At 43.8% G+C, this 23,160-nt stretch overlaps 1 protein-coding gene across 2 annotated transcripts in view; it reads right to left on the reverse strand.

Moving 5' to 3' along the window:
* LOC108802082 (voltage-gated potassium channel subunit beta-3) overlaps nucleotides 1-13,986 on the reverse strand; it is a 52,088-nt gene extending 38,102 nt beyond the window's left edge. For both annotated transcript variants that reach the window (XM_018573978.1, XM_018573977.1), the window contains exons 1-2: nucleotides 13,728-13,986; nucleotides 5,599-5,642 (exon numbers count right to left, since the gene is read on the reverse strand). In XM_018573978.1, the coding sequence (XP_018429480.1) occupies nucleotides 5,599-5,642; nucleotides 13,728-13,948 (265 nt within the window). In that variant the 5' untranslated portion in view covers nucleotides 13,949-13,986. The remainder of the gene's footprint in view (nucleotides 1-5,598; nucleotides 5,643-13,727) is intronic.
* Between the last annotated feature and the right edge of the window lie 9,174 nt (nucleotides 13,987-23,160).

A 23,160-nucleotide genomic window follows, 5' to 3' on the forward strand; every position in this document is an offset into this window, starting at 1 on the left:
CATACTAATTTTACATTTGGTAGAGAAGAAATCATATAGAAATAACAATAACTTTTTTTCTGAACGGAATGAATATATGAAACATTAGATTTATTTAGATCTGCATCTGTTGACAATCAGGCAGTGTAGGGAGAGCAATAAATTCTCCTTACCACCTATAAAGCCTGTCTTGATATTAAATATGTTGCATGGAACAATCCACTTGCTCTACAACCCCCACTCATGTCATTTTCATGTCATGTGAGATTTGCCACTAACCTCAAACTGTACAAAATCATCTACATTTGTAGAAGGATAAAAACTTTAGAAATGACAACTACATGCCATCTTCTTCTGTACGCAAAAGCATTAAACCATGTGAAAATGAAGAAAAAAAGGTTCCATTTTATATACCTCATGTCATCTCAGTGCAACAAGCATCAGATAACGCCTGAAATCTGTCATAACGCCACCCTGAAGGAGGTGATAAATCTACGTCTCAATAACGAGTGATAAAAGGACCTTTTCCTTTTGTGAATTGCATTTCAAGCATATTTTATCACTCCAGTTGTTAAAATAACGTCTGATTAGTTAAAATAACGTCTGGATAGTTAAAATAACATCTGAATAGTTAATTTAGCACTTCTTAAAAAAAGGAAGCGTTATTGAGTTTTGTGAATTGACTACCTCTAAACAGCAACTATATAACAAGCGATATCAATGAAATAACGGCCGAAATGAAGAAAATAAGCTTTGTGAATTGACCCCATTGTGTCATATGTTACAGCAGTAAGCAGTGAAGTTACAGCAGCTGGCGGTGAGCTGTGGTATTATTTTTATGTGCGAGTTCATGCTAACAGAGGTCTGAACAAGGGTGTTTAAGCACCCTAATTGGCATTACCACTGAAGTTAAACTAGTTTTGAATATAATGAAGAGGGATTATTTGTCCTGGTGACCATTATCACAGAGAGTGAAGGTGAAAGAAAATCCCACATTTTGAGTTGTGACCATAACAGTAATAGAGGTGAAATCATCCAATTGGGACACTAGTTCTGGTGACCATAGTGACAACCAGGGATTTCCCCCACTTTGGAGGAACATCCACTCACTTCCTGTTGTAACTATGGGACAGAAAGGGAAATCTCCCCAATGGACAACACAAAGGCCAACAACAACAAAAATGGGGTTTTAACCCTCCCCTACTCCAAAATGAGTAATAAAAATGTTTTGGCTTCATTTCCACTTTAATGAAATCCTGTGGCAAGATACACAAAATTCAAATTCACAGCACCTGCTCTCAAAGACTTCAGACTGCCAGCAACTACAAAATATGTAAATTACCTAAAAGTATGTTCTTGCACTGTGCTGACTGTATAAAGTGGCTTTCTAAGTCAATAAAATACAGTGCCTGCATTTTTATCACTTTATTGTGCAGTTGACAAGCCATGCATTGAAAATAACTAGTGATAATGGGGCTGAATATGTAATTTATTTGACTCGATTAACTCTAGGATTAAGGATTAACTCTAGAACTAGGATTTTGAAAAATCTCATGTAATTTTTTTTTTCAGTCATGCATTCACTCCCATTTTTTAAAAGTATGTACATACTTTAAGAGGATGTAAGCCCTAAAAATGGACGCTTATTTGTTCCCTTTTGGTCTGTTAAAACTTTCACTGAAAGTTTTTTTTATATCTGATTACCGTTAGTTTAAAAAATCCTGTGCTCTATGTCTCTGCTGCTGACCATTATCAATTGCATTGCTCTCAGCTACATTTGAGGACTAAAGAACCACGCTCCTCTATCTTATAGAGAATAGGAGAGGGGCAGAGTTCCATAGCTATCAGCCTATAGGACTGGAAGTGTGTTACTGGCAGAGTCACCAGATATTAAAAAAAAAAAAGGAAAAGAGGTTAAAAAAAATGAAAACCAATGCAGTCAGCACCTCTAAGGACTGGTAAGCAGCAATCTATTATATGTTTCTTTTTGGATTTAGATACAATTTAATTTCAGGTGTCTTCTGGACTGTCTAGTGCCATCCCAGGTCCTTCCTCGTCTCCTCCAATGACAGGAGGGCTACCGCGCTAAAGGGGGCTCAGCTAATGATGTGTAAGCATCATTCAGTGCTGCAGTACTGTTGAGATGATAACCCACGCCGAGTGAGTATGTTGTTGACAGTCTACATTAAAAGGAAGGGCAGTGGAGGAGGATATCGAGGCTAGCACTGAAGTGTGAAACATTGGCGAATTGGGAAGGTTAAAGAATACAAAAAACAGAGTGCTTACATTTTAGTGACGTGCAGAGCCTGTTTTCTTTCAGCACTCTGGGCTCAACATGCAGCCTTTGCTCAATGTGTGACCAGTTGTATTCCAAGACCCTGTGCTTCAGCCCTGTGGTCCCAGTGGCTCCATCAGGCTGTAGTGCTGGAAGTGCCAGCCACAGTCCAGCACTAAGCTCATGATCTGAATAGATCAGCTTGTGATCCTCCTACAGAGCTCTCAGTAACATCACTCCATAACATCACAGTGCATACAGCAATGACCTTGCTCTGTCCAGGCATGGGATCATACACATCTGCACCATTTACCGGTCTCTCTATAGGACATGGTGCTGCTGTTTATAATCTCATGCCAAGGTACAACACAATACAAGTAGATAGAACAAGTTTTATCTAATTGCATTGCACCTAAATAATCCATCAACTGAGTCTAAGAAGCGTGCATATAAGCACATTCAATCAGGCAGCTTAGGTTCCTGAATTAACAAACTACACAAACAGTACTATAATGAGAATATGGACTTGGTGTTGTACTGATGTTGTACTACCTGTCTGTGCCCACTGCCAGCATTCTCGACATGACAAATAAAAGACCAGAACTGAGATGAGGTGCCAGGCACTCTGAAATAGTAATGGAATCTCCTAACAGCAGCTGTGCCACATTAGAGCACAATTATCCTTCTTTACCTTTGACTAATAACAGCTCTGCGCAGCTAGGCTAAAAAAAGACATCCTCTTCAAAATGAATACTGATATTGACTGTAAAAAGGTGATGAATAATTCTTGTAAACTATTACGAACGGTACAAGAAAAGTGGATTCGCCTGGTGGCCAAATAATCAGGTACATTAGGTTGTTTTAGTGAGCCCTGTATGAAGATAGACATCTGGCCAGGTGATGAGCAACCAGGAGAATAAACCCTGTCAACTGCATCTGGCTACATAGGAGCCCACACCCCATGTGACGCACACATGTTGGCACCATCTAGATTTGTCAGATATGCCCATGGGTGTATGATGTCAAATAGTTTAACCACTTTGAGTATCCAAATCTTGCAGTTGTATCTTTACAGGTAGATGTCATTGGGTAACCCAATCTTGCAGTTGTATCTTTACAGGTAGATAAGATGACATTGAGTAACGCAGTCTTGCTGTTGTATCTTTAGAGGTAGATGACACTTGGTAACCCAGTCTTGCGGTTGTATCTTTACAGGTAGATGACACGAGGTAACCCAGTCTTGCAGTTGTATGTTTATAGGTAGATGACACTTGGTAACCCAGTCTTGCAGTTGTATCTTTATAGGTAGATGACACTTGGTAATGCAGTTGTATGTTTACAGGTAGATGACACTAGGTAACCCAGTCTTGCATTTGTATGTTTATAGGTAGATGACACATGAGGATTTGGAGGAAATGTCTACTTCTTGTATTTGGCTTTGCCATCACTAGTTTTAAAATCTCTGGACAGCACCTCCACACAAGAAACATGTAGCTTGTAAAGCTTATTTACACATACAGTATAAGCTAAAAACAAAAAATCCCTGGGGTCAATGGAACTTTGAAGTTTTTTGCTGATAATCACTAAAACTATAATCATGCAGTGTTTTGGATGTCCCTTATTAGCATCAATGAAAGCCATTCTTAGGGAACACCCTTCTCCATGATGGCCATGCCCCTGGAAAATGTGGACCCCGCTAGAGCTGTTGTTTTCCAGGATAAAAGTGTAAATGATCCCTTTGAAGAAACACCTTTTAGTTGTTTTTTTTGTATTCAGTACCCTATCTTCAATTTGTTAATAGCAGTGGCAAAAATATCAGAGATATGCAGAGTAGAAAGTTCATGTACCTTATCAGTACTCTACAGTAATCAGTTTACAGCCTATAAAACTATAAACCATTTCATTTTTTATCTTTTCATCTTTAACTGTCTTGCTTAAAGCTTAATAACCCGAGTGATCCCAGATAAATTATATGTCAAAAGTAAACCTATGCTGGAAAGCTGGTTAGCCATACAAAGACAGATTTCTTACAAAGAATGACAGGAGGTGACAGATCTGTCACACCCAGAGAACCTGAAGTCAGTTTGCTTCCCAGTTTCAACATGTAGTAGTATTTCATTTACAAGCAATGGAAGGCTTGTTTCTTTTTAACACCCTAAAATTGAACAGAAGCCAAAACTTTTTTTTGGATGTGGATAGCATAAGCGAGGATAATAACTCCTGTCAGATTATTATTTGTCATCTGTGTCCCATTGGGGAGATATCCCTTCATCTGCCATTCAGTGGCAGGAGTGTAGTATGCCTAGCCTGCTTGTTTACATACAGCAGCCAGCCAGTGATCTGTGGTTTTACAGTGGGAGTGCAACGCGTCAGAATCATCGGTCAGTGGGTCAAGATCATCAAGTGGCGGTTCATGATTACGCTTAAATCCTTCCTTCCTTCCTGCCTATCTCAGCCCTATACATCTTAAATGCTGTGCACACCTGTGTACATATTTTACAGTAATAGCATAAATTACAAACACATATTACAAAATCAGTATTGACTGCAAATACCTATACTATCAAATAAAATAAATTAAAATGTTTTGCTAAAACAATTCAAAAGATTAACATTAAGTTTCTTAGGTTTTATTGTATCCATCTTAAAAACCAATTCAGTTTCTTTCCTGGAAACTTTCGATTTCAGATTGCACCCTCTTCAATTGTACTTAGCTAGGGGTTCATAACCCAGAATTATAAACAAGCTTCCTGCTCATTCTGTCTGTCATTTGCCTGTGTAGTTGTGCTGCAATCTTGTGGCATGGCCGTTATGCCATTATGTTTGGCTGCAATCTGTTTTAGACCAATAAAGTATAGCCCTCATCACCTTTTGTGAGGTGGCTATTAGAAATGTATTGATTGTCGGGGCTGTAGTCAGCCTGGCTGGAATATAGTTGGCATTTATCTGGTTAATTCCAGGTGTCTGGCATTGACTGTACCTACCTGGATCGAGTGTGACTCTACTGTAGTGTGGACCAGCCAATGAGGGGCTGTCAGTGTATGTACAATTCACCAGCCAGTCACTGGGTTTCTCTCAACCATTGTTACATGCTGGGATAGGGTACATATACTGGAAGGAATTGCCATGTGCTTTGTTGAGCTAGGGACCAGCCATGGATTAGTCCAGGACTGTGTGCTGTCCAGTCTGGACAACCCCCATGCTACGCCAAGGCCAGGGGGTGGGCAAATGCTGGAGTGCTGGAAGTGTTTCCCTGGGCCTCAAGTATGGAGGAGGCCTGTGCTGATGCTAGAGAGAGAGAGAGATGAAGAAGAAAGTAGGAGACTAAATCAGAACTCACTTACCAAGCCCAAGACAAGATACACGTAATCCAGATTTCCCCAGATTCCTGTTGGAAGGAGAAGATGAAACATATTTGAGTATAAAAAATATATACATATATCAGGTGTCATAACATGTAATATACAAATGTTGTGCCACACCAACATGTACCTTCACTTCAGTGCTCCATGGACAGGAGCAATGAGAAATACCGGGTACTTCCAGAATGAGAGGCATGTGACTCCCTTCCTTTCCTTTGTGACATCACTGGTGGTTGGTAATTGGCCACTCAAGCACACACCACCATTACATGGGGGCAGGGAGGGAGTTCTCAGCCCTGTGTAAGCTCCGACTTGAAATTTTGAGCTTATGTGGAGCTTCTTCTTGATGGCCAAATTAAGTGGTTAGGTTAGGCAGAGAAGGTAAGGTAAGCACAAGCAGCAGAAGGAGGCCACATGTAAAGTGGATCTGTTGCTTTACCCTGCATGGCCAAAACATGGGATCACTTTAAGGCCTCATTCACACAGGAATCGGCCGGCACGAACAGATCCATGCTGAGTGCAGGGCTGTTCCAAGCAGCTCCCGGGAAGGACAGGTGATGTGTGTGATTAGTACGCAGCCCCCGTCCTTCTCTATGGGACTACGCACCCATACGCCCCCCTACGCTCACCTCAAGTCGAGGTCCGTAGGGGTGCATGTTTCCTGGCTCGGACGCAGACAGGATCCATCCTGTCAGCGTACGAGTTCGCTCACCCGCACGGACGTGCAGGGCGGGTGAGTGTAGGGGGCGTACGGCCGGGTAGTCCCATAGAGAAGGACGGGGCTGCGTAGTAATCACACGCAGTACCTGTCCTTCCCGGGAGCTGCCCGATACGGCCCCGCACGCAGCACGGAGCTGTACGCGCCGTCCGATTCCTGTGTGAATGAGGGCTTAGGGAAAACCCCACAAAATCCGTAGAACCCACCTAAAAGGGAACCATGTTCTTTTATTGTTTCTAAACAGAAGGTTTACAGCATCTTCCAACGTCCTGGTGTTGTTGTGTTTGGCAACAAAAACACATGTAGACTAAAAAGTGTGCCAGCATCTCCCCAACCAAAACCCTGTTCCCAACCTATAACTCCGCCAATGTTCCTCCAACGTACCAATTCTCCTCTTTAGGAAATGTTAAAGTTGATGTAAACAATGTTAATGTCATTTCAAAAGTCATTTTCCATATCATTGAAATATGAATACATGTATGTAGACCTCCTTTCAAATCACTGAGTTCAGGAGTCTCCAGTGAAGGTTCTGCTAATTACCAAAGATATTTTAGACAATTGTAAGCTTCCAGCCTTGTGGTAGGTGAAGGCCGTCTTCTGTTCCAGCATGACTGTCCCCTGTGTATATAGCCAGCTCCATAAAGACATGGTTTGAATGGTTTGGTGTGAAGGAACCCAAGTGTCCTGCACCGAGTCCTGACCTCAACCCTACTGAACACCTTGGGGATGAATTGGAATGCTGATTGCAAGCCAGGTCTTCTCCTCCAACACCACTACCTGACCTCACAAATAATCTTTAGGTTCAATGAACACAAATTACCACAGACACAAGTCTCACGGAAAACCTTCACAGAAGAGTGTAGGCCTTTATAGCCGCAAATGGGGGGGGGGAGGGGGATTCCATATTAAGAGCCATAGTTTTGAAATGAGATATCCAAAAAACCTTTGGTTATATAGTTTACGTCCTGTTATAACGTGACACCATTGTGTCCTTGTCTCCCAATTGCTCCCGTCTGTTGTCACCTTGTCACACGGGCTTCCAATAGATACGAAAAGTAGCCATTTCAAGATACATTGCACAGGCAGGGCCCACTGTTATCCACTTTCATGGAACCTGCCCTGAGAAATGCCATGTAGCCGGGTGCATATAGACAGAAAATGGGTGCAAAAAGGTCACAAAAGATCTGCAGCACCAAGATGCAATGTTCAAAAAATATGGAAACAAGTATTTTTTTTTTTAATAGCATCTGTTTATGGTACACAGTGCCTTAGCAAACTTAATATTACTCAGTTAAGATGTATATCTACTTTCAGCCCATATAGATAGATAGATAGATAGATAGATAGATAGATAGATAGATAGATAGATATATCTACATAGTTACATAGTTACAAATACTATGTAACTATACAGGTGAAACTCGAATAATTAGAATATCGTGCAAAAGTAATTGCAGTAAGTGCTGCAAAAGGGGCCCAAACCAAGTACTGAGTACATATGCATGCTTGTACTTTTCAGAGGTCCGATATTGTTCTATGTACAATCCTTGTTTTATTGATTGCATTATTATTATCTGTGCTTTCATATTGTATTCACTCTTAAAAATGGAGTGACAGACTGCCCCATTAACATAGTACATCCAGCAGCAAATCATCCGCCTGACCCCACAGTCCCTGGCCCTGATTTTTATAGGTGCCGGCAGCGTAACCAATGATAATATTCCTGTCATATCGATGAACCTGTTTATGATGAATTTCCCTCATAAGCTGGCACGGATCTACCAAGGTCTCTCTCGGAGTGTACGGATCACAATGTTCCGCGTCTTGTTGATGATACATAAATGATATGGAATCGTTACACGTCTAGACTGGGGGAGACGAGAACCAGACAACATCCGCATAAAATGTGCAGAAGAATGCAGAAAAGTTCAGTGGACTAATAACTCCTCATATCTCTCCAATAGAAGATTTGGGGATTCGTCAAATCATCAGAAAGAAAATTAAAGTTGAAGTTTAATCTGATTATATTTTGTCTCCCCCCCTCCCTCCCGGCATCAACGTGCTAATAAAAATGTATATAACACCTTTCTGTTATATTATATATCTTATTTATTATTCCTGCTCATGTGAATGAGTCTCTAGTGAATGGACGGGCCGTGTTCTCATGAATATGAAGTGTCGGTGATGTCACTGGTCTCTAGTGAATGGACGGGCTGCGTTCTCATGAATATGAAGTGTCGGTGATGTCACTGGTCTCTAGTGAATGGACGGGCTGTGTTCTCATGAAAATGAAGTGTCGGTGATGTCACTGGTCTCTAGTGAATGGACGAGCTGTGTTCTCATGAATATGAAGTGTCGGTGATGTCACTGGTCTCTAGTGAATGGAGGGGCTGTGCTCTCATGAATATGAAGTGTCGGTGATGTCACTGGTCTCTAGTGAATGGACAGGCTGTGTTCTCATGAATATGAAGTGTCGGTGATGTCACTGGTCTCTAGTGAATGGACGGGCTGTGTTCTCATGAAAATGAAGTGTCGGTGATGTCACTGGTCTCTAGTGAATGGACGGGCTGTGTTCTCATGAATATGAAGTGTCGGTGATGTCACTGGTCTCTAGTGAATGGACGGGCTGTGTTCTCATGAATATGAAGTGTCGGTGATGTCACTGGTCTCTAGTGAATGGACGGGCTGCGTTCTCATGAATATGAGGTCTCGGTGATGTCACTGGTTTATTCATTTTAATGGATGACTGGCATTGCTATATAGTGCGCCGTCTTATTATATGAATGTGGAAGCATTAAATGATATTGACTGGTTCCTCTTTAACGTGATACATGTTTATTAGTTTTCCTGAACTGAATCTGACCCATCAAATATTCATCAGCTGCATTTAAGTCTTCAGTTTATTCAGCCAAGCCAAGAGATTTGTTATGTGTACCGGATCACAGAGCCATGAGTCCTGCATTCCGTCCTATTGTTCAGGGTCTCATAACTGTAAAAGGTTGAGGAACGCGGCTCTGCTCCCAGCACAGGAATTCCTGTGTCATCATCATCTTAGTGTACTTCATCCCATATAATTGGTTGGAGTCTTTCCATTGTTACTCTTTGCGTTCCTTTATAACCTTCTATGAATAAACATTTAACATCCCAAACAATAGAAAATTAATTAGCCTGCTCCCAAAATCGCTTTATGCAGAACCGATCCTTTCATTGAACTAGTGAAGGAACACTGCACACCCCTTAAAAAACCACTGTATGGTGCACAGCAGGTTCACTCTACCTCCTCAGACCCCCACCAGCCCTCACTGTCCTCTGGACACTTCCAAATAAGAGATTGTGTATTGTAAGTCACAATCAGTCCACAATAAGACTCCCAAGATGGGATGACCGGTCCAGTCACTTACTAACCAAGTTAGAAGGGTTGGCAGGTGACCTCCACATATCTGGACCATAGGTGGGAGGGGACCAGCGCTCCAATATGGAAGTGGACTGGTAAGGATCCCTTTAACAGTTGTGAAAAGTATGTTTATTGCCTGTAGTAGAGGGTTGGTAATACGAACTGTGAGGCGGAGCACAAGTTTAGGTTTATTGGATCTCAAAGAGTGAAAATTAGCAGATTATCCATTATACCTCAGCTCTCCGATATATCTCTACAACATCTCAGGTGACCTTCAGCAGATCTATATCTAAGCGGTATACTAGTAATATGTCAGGCATGTTTCAGAACATAATCTCAGGTGTATCTCAGCACTATCTCAGGTGTATCTCAGCACTATCTCAGGTGTATCTCAGCACTATCTCAGGTGTATCTCAGCACTATCTCATGTGTATCTCAGTACTATCTCAGGTGTATCTCACCACTATCCCAGGTATATCTCAGTACTATCTCAGGTGTATCTCAGCACTATCCCAGGTGTATCTAATCACTATCCCAGGTGTATCTCAGTACTATCTCAGGTATATCTCACCACTATCTCAGGTGTATCTCAGGTATATCTCAGCACTATCCCAGGTATATCTCATCACTATCTCAGGTGTATCTCAGGTGTATCTCAGCAATATCTCAGGTGTATCTCAGCACTATCCCAGGTATATCTCATCACTTTCTCAGGTGTATCTCAGGTGTATCTCAGTACTATCTCAGGTGTATCTCAGCACTATCTCAGGTGTATTTCAGCACTATCCCAGGTATATCTCATCACTATCTCAGGTGTATCTCAGGTGTATCTCAGCAATATCTCAGGTGTATCTCAGCACTATCCCAGGTATATCTCAGCACTATCCCAGGTGTATCTCAGCACTATCTCAGGTGTATCTCAGCACTATCTCAGGTGTATCTCAGCACTATCTCAGGTATATGTAAGCACTATCTCAGGTATATGTCAGTACTATCTTAGGTATATCATAGATATATCTCAACACTATCTCAGGTATATCTCAATACTGTCTCAGGTATACCTCAACACTATCTCAGGTTTATCTCAGTACTACCAAAGACATATCTCTGCACTATCTTAACTATATCTCAGCACTATATCAGGTATATCTTAGCTATATCTCAGGTATATGCCAGTTGTGTCCCAGCACTATCTCAGGTGTATCTCAGGTATGTCTCAGGTGTATCTCAGTTGTGTCCCAGCACAATCTCAGGTGTATCATAGCAGAATTGTATTAGACATCTTAGCATTGACACCAAGTTATGAGTATCTCTTTCACAATATCAGGTATATCTCAGTACTATCACAGGTATATCACAGCACAATCTTAGGTACAGCTTAGCACTATCTCAGGTATATCCCGGCAATCTCTTAAGTGTTTATCAGTTTTATTGTAGCAGAATCTCAGGTATTTCTTAGCAGTATGTCATTGTATATCTTGACAAAGTCTCGAGGTATCTCATTGCGATCTTGGGTATCCTGTATCTCTGCACTCTTGTGTACTGTAGAAAATCTCAGGGATATATCAATATGATCTTTGGGGTATTGTTAGTATATTTCTGCATTAGTTTAGAGTTTGGTTTAGTGTCCAAAAGTTGTTATTTTATCAATTTAAACCACTTTGGTATAATATAAGTAGACATTGTGTATTTTGCACCAAAAGGAGTTTCCTGCGTAGTTGCAAGGTACAAAACATGCTGCAAACAGTTTATAGCCAATCATAAATGTAAATTCTTCACTCGGTAGCACAGCTGAAGCAGTTACATTCAAGTATAGAAAACATACACAGAACAAGTCCAATGTCATTTACTGTACTATGCTCGCATATGACAGGAAAATGCATCAGCAGAGCTCTATGCCAATAGGGGAAAGTCACCTTCCCATAAAATGAGCCAAACCCCAGAAGTCTACTATATCCCAGGTGTATCTCAGCACTATCTCAGGTGTATCTCAGCACTATCTCAGGTGTATCTCAGGTGTATCTCAGGTGTATCTCAGCACTATCTCAGGTGTATTTCAGCACTATCTCAGGTATATCTCAGGTGTATCTCAGCACTATCTCAGGTGTATCTCAGCACTATCCCAGGTATATCTCAGCACAATCTCAGGTGTATCTCAGCACTATCTCAGGTGTATCTCAGTACTATCTCAGGTGTATCTCAGCACTATCTCAGGTGTATCTCATCACTATCTCAGGTGTATCTCAGCACTATCTCAGGTATATCTCAGCACTATCTCAGGTATATCTCAGCACTATCTCAGGTACTGTATATCTCAGCACTATCTCAGGTGTATATAAACCCCTATCTCGGGTATATCTCAGCATTATCTCATGTGTATCTCAACCCCTATCTCGGGTATATCTCAGTACTATCTCAGGTATATCTCAGCACTATCTCGGGTATATCTCAGTACTATCTCAGGTATATCTCAGCACTCTCTCAGGTATATCTCAGCACTATCTCAGTTGTATCTCAGTACTATCTCAGGTGTATCTCAGTACTATCTCAGGTGTATCTCAGCACTATCTCAGGTGTATCTCATCACTATCTCAGGTGTATCTCAGCACTATCTCAGGTATATCTCAGCACTATCTCAGGTATATCTCAGCACTATCTCAGGTACTGTATATCTCAGCACTATCTCAGGTGTATATAAACCCCTATCTCGGGTATATCTCAGCATTATCTCATGTGTATCTCAACCCCTATCTCGGGTATATCTCAGTACTATCTCAGGTATATCTCAGCACTATCTCGGGTATATCTCAGTACTATCTCAGGTATATCTCAGCACTCTCTCAGGTATATCTCAGCACTATCTCAGTTGTATCTCAGTACTATCTCAGGTGTATCTCAGTACTATCTCAGGTGTATCTCAGTACTATCTCAGGTGTATCTCAGCACTATCTCAGGTGTATTTCAGCACTATCTCAGGTATATGTAAGCACTATCTCAGGTATATGTCAGTACTATCTTAGGTATATCATAGATATATCTCAACACTATCTCAGGTATATCTCAATACTGTCTCAGGTATACCTCAACACTATCTCAGGTTTATCTCAGTACTACCAAAGACATATCTCTGCACTATCTTAACTATATCTCAGCACTATATCAGGTATATCTTAGCTATATCTCAGGTATATGCCAGTTGTGTCCCAGCACTATCTCAGGTGTATCTCAGGTATGTCTCAGGTGTATCTCAGTTGTGTCCCAGCACAATCTCAGGTGTATCATAGCAGAATTGTATTAGACATCTTAGCATTGACACCAAGTTATGAGTATCTCTTTCACAATATCAGGTATATCTCAGTACTATCACAGGTATATCACAGCACAATCTTAGGTACAGCTTAGCACTATCTCAGGTATATCCCGGCAATCTCTTAAGTGTTTATCAGTTTTATTGTAGCAGAATCTCAGGTATTTCTTAGCAGTATGTCATTGTATATCTTGACAAAGTCTCGAGGTATCTCATTGCGATCTTGGGTATCCTGTATCTCTGCACTCTTGTGTACTGTAGAAAATCTCAGGGATATATCAATATGATCTTTGGGGTATTGTTAGTATATTTCTGCATTAGTTTAGAGTTTGGTTTAGTGTCCAAAAGTTGTTATTTTATCAATTTAAACCACTTTGGTATAATATAAGTAGACATTGTGTATTTTGCACCAAAAGGAGTTTCCTGCGTAGTTGCAAGGTACAAAACATGCTGCAAACAGTTTATAGCCAATCATAAATGTAAATTCTTCACTCGGTAGCACAGCTGAAGCAGTTACATTCAAGTATAGAAAACATACACAGAACAAGTCCAATGTCATTTACTGTACTATGCTCGCATATGACAGGAAAATGCATCAGCAGAGCTCTATGCCAATAGGGGAAAGTCACCTTCCCATAAAATGAGCCAAACCCCAGAAGTCTACTAAATCGAAGTATTCTGTAGCCTCTTACCTGTACTTCATACCCGTAGCTTTGGCCGTAGACTCGCGTAGGATGTGCGATAGATGGGGGAGCACCTGGTTATGGTTTTTGGTCCCCAATGGGGGAGTGCGCTGCTTATTCTGCCCACCAATTCCCGCATTTTGCCCCCCAGAGGGACGATTGGGGCAAAGACGGTCCTCGCTGGTCCTACTTCTCAGAGTTTGCTCAGTGCAAGCAAATGAAACTTGCATATTGAGACAGGTAAGAGGGAAAGGTAGGATACCTTATCGGGGGAAAGGGGGTGTAGGTGTCCCACTGTTAAGAGGAGGAGTAGAAGAAGAAGGGGCAAGGGAAGGGTACCAGGAAGGGGGGAGAAAAGGACAAGGGACGGGGCAATGAGTATTGTCTAGGACAATGAGCCTCTCACAGCATGAGGATGTGTTTGGCGAAAGGAGATGAGAGGTATAGAGAGAATGAGACAGAGGGGGGGATGGAGAGAGGCTGAGGAGGAGGGGAGGGGGATGGGATAAGTAAGACAAAAAAAGTGAGGAGTCCAGAAGGATGTATAGAGGATGCCAGGATGATGCGTGGGTTAGGGAGAGATGCAAGTAGAGGTATTTAGAGAAGAATCCAAGGATTGGACTGGTGTAGGGGGGGTGGAGGATGCTTTTGCAGGACTTGCAGGGCTGAATGAAATAGGGAGAGGGCAGGCGGTGTGCAGTGTTGGGACAGCTCTGCAGTTATCAAGGGTACAGACTTCACACATCCCTCTCCCTCCCTGCTACTCCCTCTCATCCCCCCCTCTGCACCGATGCAGCTAAGAGGAGCCCCTCCTCCCGATTCACTCTCAACGCTGCAAACGGTGCATGCAGTTTATTTACGGATGGGCAGTGAGAGGCTAAGCTGCGCTGCCCTGGCAAGAGCAATGCTCTGCAGACGATGGGGGAGCCTGGCACTTTGCAGCAGAGGGAATAAAAAGGTGAGGTGCACAGCAGGTGCCTTTCCAGGAGGAGGGAGGCAGGCTGGAGGATGCTGTGCAGCTGCGTGTGGTTAAAGTGTATTGATGAGTGGAGCTCCGCAGACTGCAGGTGAGGGAGATGCTGAGGGAGATGTGCCAGGACTGGGAGGGGCTTAGACTGTTATCCTGCAGGTGCCAGGACAGGGAGGGGCTTAGACTGGTACCCTGCAGGTGCCAGGACTGGGAGGGGCTTAGACTGGTACTCTGCAGGTGCCAGGACTGGGAGGCTTAGACTGGTACTTTGCAGGTGCCAAGTGGCAAGTGCTTTGACTGTTGCTTTGCAGGTGCCAGGAGGGGATGGGCTTAGACTGGTACTCTGTAGGTGCGAGGGTGGGATGGGCTTAGACTAATACTCTGTAGGTGCCAGTTGAGGAGAGTTCAGGCTGGTACTGTGCAGGTGTCAGGTGGTGAAGGTCAGACCAGTACTCTGCAGGCCAGGTAGGGAGGTCAGAATGTTATTATGCAAGTGCAAGAACTGGAAGGGGCGTATTCTGGTGCGCTGCAGCTGCCAAGACTGGGAGGGGCTTAGACTGGTACTCTGCAGGTGTTAGGACTGGGAGGGGCTTAGACTGGTACCCTGCAGGTGCCAGGACTGGGAGGGGCTTAGACTGGTACTCTGCAGGTGCCAAGTAGCAAAGGGCTTTGACTGTTACTTTGTAGGTGTCAGGTGGGGAAGGGCTTAGATTGGTACTCTGTAGGTGCCAGTACTGGAAGAAGCTTATACTGGTACTCTGCAGGCGCTAGGTGTGAAGGGCTTAGACTGGTAGTCAGCAGGTGCCAGTACTGGGAAGAACTTAGACTGGTAGTAGACATGTGCGATTCGTTTCGTTACCAATCGAAATTCGTACGAATTTTCCTGAAATTCCGAATTTCGGAGCATCCGAAATCCGAATGGCAGTTTCCGAATTATATCCGAAATACGAAATTCCGTTAACGAATTTCGGATCCAAATTTCTTTGAAACAGGAACTAATATTACCCCTGAAAATGAGGTTGAACAACATGACAAGATTTTTTTTTAATCCGAAATACGGATCCGCTGCTGCTGAGGGTTGCATTACAATACACAGTTACACACACAGGCAGGAAATACGAAATTCCGTTGACGTATTTTCGTTCCGTTACGAACATTCATTATATTGAAGTTAAAAAGCAAAGTACATTTATATTGGAGTTGATGGTATTTTTTTTAAAAATCCGAAATCCGAAATTCGGATACGGAATCCGTTAACGGAATTCGTATTTTGTTTTGGTTGACCAATCAGAGGTTCTCTTCTGCTGCTGAGGGTTGCATTGCAATACAAGCAGGAAATACGAAATTCCGTTACGAACATTCGTTATATATTCAAGTTAAAAAGCAAAGTACATTTATATTGGAGTTGATGGTATTTTTTTTAAATACGAAATTCGGATACGGAATCCGATTACGGAATTCGTATTTCGAATAAAAAAACAACTACCACTCCAATATTAACAAAGGTATTTTGCTTTTTAGCTTCATCATAACGAATGTTCGTAAAGTTACAAAAATATAACCGCCACAGTTGGGAGAGGTTAGGCTGAACCTGTGCAGGTGTCAGGTGGGTAAAGGTCAGGCTGGTACACTGCCACTGCCAGGTTAGAAGAGGTCAGACAGATACTCTGCAAATGTCAGGTGGGAAGAGGTCAGACTTGTATACTGCAGGTGGCTTCTGGGAAATGTTCATACTAGTATTCTGCAGGGGTTAGGGTTGGAGAAGTCAGACTGTTATTCTGCAATGGTCAGGTGTGGAGAGGTCACACTAGTACTTGGCAGGTGTCAGGTGAGAACAGGTCAGACTGGTACTTGGCAGGTGTCAGGTGAGAACAGGTCAGACTGGTACTTGGCAGGTGTCAGGTGAGAACAGGTCAGACTGTTACTCGGCAGGTGTCAGTTGAGGAGAAATAAGTCGGCACTTATTGGCAGGTGTCAGGTGAGAACAGGTCAGACTGGTACTTGGCAGGTGTCAGGTGAGAACAGGTCAGACTGTTACTCGGCAGGTGTCAGTTGAGGAGAAATAAGTCGGCACTTTGCTGTGCCAGGTAGGGAGAGGTTTACATGGTACACTGTGGGGGAGAAGTTAGGAGAGATTATATAGCACACTGAAAGTTCCAGCTGGAGAAAAGTAAAGCTGATGGTCCCCTTGTTACAGTTGGGAGGCAGGTTACATTGGAACTCTGCTGGTACTGGGTGGGCTAGTCATTGCACTGATGTTCTCCAGGTGCCAGGTGAGGGAAGGGGGGCAGAGGAGAGAACGGAATAAGTGCATTGTTCCTTGGTTACAATAGAAATTCTACCATTCTGGTGCTCAGCAGGTGATGTGACAGAAATGCTAACACACTTATGTTCTGCAGCTTCTAGGCCAGAGAGAGGCAATGGAGCTTATCCAATTAAGGCAGCAAAAAAAGAAGAGAGGACACGACCAACAACACAATCATATTTCACCTTTCATTGTTAATACAATGAGAACACTGTAAAAGGGATTCCTATTGGTTGCTGTCAGATATTGTATGTTGCACAGACAAACAGCATTACAGGTTCCTAAAGAGAACAACGCTGCAGAATTCCAGAGCAAAATATAAACCGCAGGAAAGAAGCCATTCTTCAAATGTATAGACATGAAAAAGTACCTGAGAAGCTCCATATTCACGAGACAGCAGCCCGTCCATTCACTAGAGACCAGTGACATCACCAACACTTCATATACATGAGAACACAGCCCGTCCATTCACTAGAGACCAGTGACATCACCGACACTTCATACTCATGAGAACACATCCCGTCCCTTCACTAGAGACCAGTGACATCACCAACACTTCATATTCATGGGAACGCACCCCCGTCCATTCACTAGAGACCAGTGACATCACCGACACTTCATATTCATGAGAACACAGCCCGTCCATTCACTAGAGACCAGTGACATCACCAACACTTCATTTGCATGAGAACGCAGCCCGTCCATTCACTAGAGACCAGTGACATCACCGACACTTCATATTCATGAGAACGCAGCCCGTCCATTCACTAGAGACCAGTGACATCACCGACACTTCATATTCATGAGAACACAGCCTGTCCATTCACTAGAGACCAGTGACATCACCAACATTTCATATTCATGAGAACGCAGCCCGTCCATTCACTAGAGACCAGTGACATCACCGACACTTCATATTCATGAGAGCACAGCCCGTCCATTCACTAGAGACCAGTGACATCACCGACACTTCATATTCATGAGAGCACAGCCCGTCCATTCACTAGAGACCAGTGACATCACCGACACTTCATATTCATGAGAACACAGCCCGTCCATTCACTAGAGACCAGTGACATCACCGACACTTCATATTCAGGAGAACACAGCCCGTCCATTCACTAGAGACCAGTGACATCACTGACACTTCATTGCCTTCCATGCTTCTGTTTGTCCTTCTCAACCCTCTATCTCTGTCCCTCCCAGTCCCACCTCTCTCTCTCTGTCCCTCCCTGCTCATTATCTTTGTCTGTTCCTCCCTTCTCTCTCTCTCTGTCTCTCCCTGCTCACTTCCTCTGTCTGCCCCTTACTGCTATTTCTCTATCTGTCCAATCCAGCTTTCTCTCTTTCCATCCCTGCTCTCTCTCTTCATCCGTCCTTTCCTGCTCTTTCTCTGTCTGCCCCTCCCTGATCTTACTCTTTCTCTCCTTCCCTGCTCTCTACCTGGCTGTGCCTCCCTGCTTCTTCTCTGTCCCTCCCTGCTCACGCTCTCTCTCTGTCTGTCCCTCTATACTCTCTACCTGTCTGTCCCTCACAGCTCTTTCTCCTTCCCTCCCTGCTCACTATCTCTGTCTGTCCTTCCCTGATCTTTCTCTGTCTGCCTCTCCCAGTTCTCTCTGTCTACCCATTCATGTGCTCTCTCTCTCTGTCTACCTCTTCTCTCTCTCTCTCTCTCTCTCTCTCTCTCTCTCTCTCTCTCTCCCGGTCCCTCCCTGTGAGACGATAGGGAGTCTGAGACTGTGTGGAGGGAATGGGGGAGTCACATTGAACACAGTGTCCCCTTAATTTCTCCAAAACCTTGCCACTTAACATGAACAGATTTCATTCTTATGTCTGCGCTAGGCATTCATGGAAGGTAATACATTTGACAAAAGGAAACGACCAGCTTAAGACACATTGACACAAAGCAGGTCAGCTACAAAGGAATGCAACAGCATCATCGGCCTCCATTGAGCCAGAGTATCTCAGTGGTCCTGTTGTAAATCTATCATAAAACAGTCTTTTGTACGGTTTGAGCAAATACACATCCTGAGTCTGGTGTCTGACTCTCAATGGCCCTGATGTAAACCTGTTATAAAACAGTCCGTGAGATTGAGTAAACACACATTCCTAGTCTTGTTTTTTTTCTAACTGCCAAGCCAAACTCTATACGTAATCCCTTATTCTTGTTGTGGACACAAAATGTATAAGAAAATAACAACCAGTTAGACACCAAACACACCTATATTACAGGGTTCTGCAGGCTAATGAAACACGAGATCTGCCAGCTGACACGTGCATTTGATTTATATTATATTTGTTCTCTAATGAATTGTAATTTCATTATTTGCAATTATATGTTGTTTCTCAGACTGCATTTACCTAGACAATTGCACAATTAACCATTTCAATACTCCTTCAGCACACTCCTCAGACCCTTTGGTTGCATTTTTGTTTCTGTAAATACACACCTGTCACAGTTCAGCAGCAGACTTGCAGCTGATCTGTTACTTGTAGTTCTACAAGTATATACATATCTCTTACCCTTGGTTCTGCAGGCATGCAGGGCTGTGCTGGTGCTTGTAGTCCTCCAGGCATGTGCTCTGAACCTGACTCACTCTTGCACCTGTCTGCAAGCTTTAGGCGTCGGCCGACCTCTCCTGCTGTTTCTTATGCAGCTTCTCGGCCAATCAGTGCAGTTCGCTTGTGGCCAATCCTGTGGATCCTCCCTCTTCCTGTTTCTTTTTAAACCCGGGGCAGCGAACAGCACACTGCCCGAGCAACGCTTTCCTAAGATAGGTGCCGAGCCTTCCTGTTTGTGATTATACCTGAATGCCTTGAAGTTTTTCTGTGTACATACCTTGGCTTGTCCCTGAAGACCCTTGTCCCTGGAGACCCTTGTCCCTGGAGATCCTTGTCCCCAGTCTGCTCTGAACTTTGACTGGTCCCTGGTGATCCCCAGTCTTCTGTCTGTCCCTATCCTTTGGCTATCCCTGAAATCCCAGTCTTCAGATTGTCCCTAGAAGTCCTGGTCCTCTGTCTGTCCCTGACCTTTGTTTGTCCCTTGTTTGGGTGTCTGCAACCTGTCCTGAACTTCGGCCTTATCAACCATTCTTGGCTGTTAGGTGAGTTGGGTTGACCTAGGGATTGTGACCTGGGGTCAGCATGCAGGCAAGCTCATCTCCACCATCAGGAGCTCTGTCGAACACCGGCTGGCCCTTAGATTCCACATCCTGGGGGACACCATGCCGCCCACCTAGCATGGCAGCACCCGGCCCTTTACTTTGTCTTACCGTCCTATTCTGTCTTTCACCACCTCCTTCAGTTCCCCTGCTTGTACTCCAGCTCTGGGAGTCGTCAGCCTACACTGCTTGGACCCTTTTCTATAAGTGTCCCTGCCAGTGTAGTAGAAAGGGTCCACATACCTGACTCTAGTTCATACCCGTGAGCCCTGATCCGTGACAACACCATTCAGATTTTTGATTGGTTTTGTTATTTCTGTAAACAGTTTCACCGGGGACCATAAAAAATGGCTGCATTTGCAGCTCTGGAGCTCTCGTTTACAATCACAACTATGAAGAAATGCTAGAAGTAATTTATGAAAGCCAGTGACTGTTCTGCAAGTGAACTAGTCTCTGCCCAGGCAAGCTGCAAACCTTGTTTAAATATAATTACATTTTAATTCATTATGTTTTACTGTTGCATATTGTCTGTTGTGTAATATTAATTTTCTGTAAATATTTTCTTGCACCATTTTCTTTTCTTTATTAAAACAATATTTATGATGTGTTACCCTGAATATCCGAATCCTCTAACCAGAAATTAAAGAACTCTTTAAAGAAAGCTACTGTATCGTAAACTCTGTTACATTCCTAACTATGTGTTGCAGCAAGTTATATAGACATTTCTTTTAAAAGGTCAAAATTGCAGCAGCAGATGCTGTAAACGTTGTGTGTTTCCATTAAAACACGTGGTGGCAGCGACCATATGTTTGTTCAAAGGGTGAAGCCCGGAGCTACACTGTCCCTGTGACAATTAATGCCATTCTGCTGGTGCTTAGATTTTTGTTCCACGGGCTGGAAAAATCTCTGCACAAAGTGAAGCTGAGAGTTTAATCATCACATTCTGTGCTCTTTGTTTTGTTTGCCCTCCCCCCTCTCTCTCTCTCTCTCGCTCTCTCTCTGTGTTCTTTCTCTTTCTTATCTCCCAAAACTTATTTTTGCTGTCCCTTCTTTATCTCGCTTTGTCCCTCCCAGCTCTCTCTGTTGCTCTTGGTTCTCTCTATCTGTCCCTCCCTGCTCTCTCTCTCTGTCCCTCCCTGCTCTCTCCTTCTCACCTTCTGCTCTCTCTCTCTGTCCCTCCTGCACTCTCTATCTCTCCTCACCTTCTGCTCTCTCTCTCTGTCCCTCCTGCACTCTCTATCTCTCCTTCTCACCTTCTGCTCTCTCTCTCTGTCCCTCCTGCACTCTCTATCTCTCCTTCTCACCTTCTGCTCTCTCTCTGTCCCTCCTGCACTCTCTATCTCACCTTCTGCTCTCTCTCTCTCTCTCTGTCCCTCCTGCACTCTCTATCTCTCCTCACCTTCTGTTCTCTTTTGCATTCCCAACCCCTTTTTCTCTCTCCCTCTTTCTTCTATTTTATGTCTCTCACTTTATCCATCCATATCTCTCTTCTATATCTCACGTTTTTATCCCCTTTTTTTATCTCACTTTGTCTATTTCAGCTGAGTTTGTCGCTCTTCTTTCTCTGTGTCCTCTCCCCCTCTCCCTTTAGCCCATCTTTCTCTCCCTGCACGTCTCTCATTCCCCTCTATCTCCTGCTCTCTCATTCTCTCTTTTTTATCTCTATCACACGCTCTCTCTCTCTCTGTCCCTCTCTGCCCTCTCTCTCTCTCTCTCTCTCTCTCTCTCTCTCCCGCTCTGCCCTCTCTCTCTCTCTGTCTCTGTCCCTTGCTGCTGTCTCTCTCTCTGACCCTGTCTGCTCTCTTTTTTTCTCTCTCTCTCTGTCCTTCTCTGCTCTTTCACTCTCTCTCCCTTCCTGCTCCCTTTCTCTCTGCCGCTCTCTGCTCTATTTCCCACTCTGCTCTCGCTCTATCTGTCCCTCTCTGCTCTCTCTTCTGCTCTGTTCTCTCTCTATCTGTCTGTCCCTCCGTGCTCTCTCTTTCTATTTGTCCCTTCCTGCTCTCTCTCTCTCTCTGTCCCTCTCTGTTCCTGTCTGCTCTCTCTCTATCTGTCCCTGTCTGCTGTCTCTCTCTCTCTCTCTCTCTCTCTCTCTCTGTCCCTCACTGCTCTCTTTTTATCTCTCTGTCCCTCTCTCTCTCTCTCCTCTGTCTCTCTCTCACTCACTTTTCTGCCCCGCCCCCTCTCTGTCCCTCTCTGCTTTCTGTCCCTCCCTGCTCTCTATCTCTCTGTCCCTCCCTGCTCTCTATCTCTCTGTCCCTCCCTGCTCTCTATCTCTGTCCCTCTCTGCTCTACCTCCCTGCTCTCTATCTCTGTCCCTCCCTGCTCTTTATCTCTGTCCCTCCCTGCTCTCTATCTCTGTCCCTCTCTGTTCTGTCACTATCTGTCGCTCTCTGTTCTCTCTCTCTCTCTCTGTCCCTCTCTGCTTTCTTTTTTTTCCTCTCCATCTGTCCCTCTCTGTTCTCTCTCTGTCTTTCTCTGTCTCTCTGTCTCTCTCTCCCTGTTTGTCTCTGATATCTCTCCTTCTCTGCTCTCTCTCTTTCTGTCCCTCTCTCTCTCTATATATGATATAAAGAAGCAATGCTCTGTAAAATTCATAACAAATACACAGTACAGGCTGATTGCAGAGGTCGGACAGATAACACCCCAACTCCTCCCCCCCATCCCTCCATAGGAAGACCATTATGTCATAAAATCTCCGGCCTCTCCTCGGAGGACATTTTACTGTTACATAAAAATGAGGCCAGGGCCGATTATTGTGATCGCACCTGCAGCCTCCTGCAAATCCGTCCTGTTGGAAAACCGGCGGAAAAAAAAGGAAATCGGCAGAGGAAGGCTAAATTTCACAACAAGGGATCGCTGCAAATTCCTAACCAGAAAAGGGTTAAAAGATCCCGGGCTTGTAAGTTATAAGGAAACTTTGTATTGGGAGAGTCTGTGGAGGAAGGAGGGGGGGGGAGGAGGGGGAAGAGAGGATGGTGAGTGAGATGGATGTGTAAAGAGATTTAA

Source organism: Nanorana parkeri, unplaced genomic scaffold (genome assembly GCF_000935625.1).
Source record: "Nanorana parkeri isolate BGI_ZX_2015 unplaced genomic scaffold, ASM93562v1 scaffold2654, whole genome shotgun sequence".
NCBI lineage: Eukaryota > Metazoa > Chordata > Amphibia > Anura > Dicroglossidae > Nanorana > Nanorana parkeri.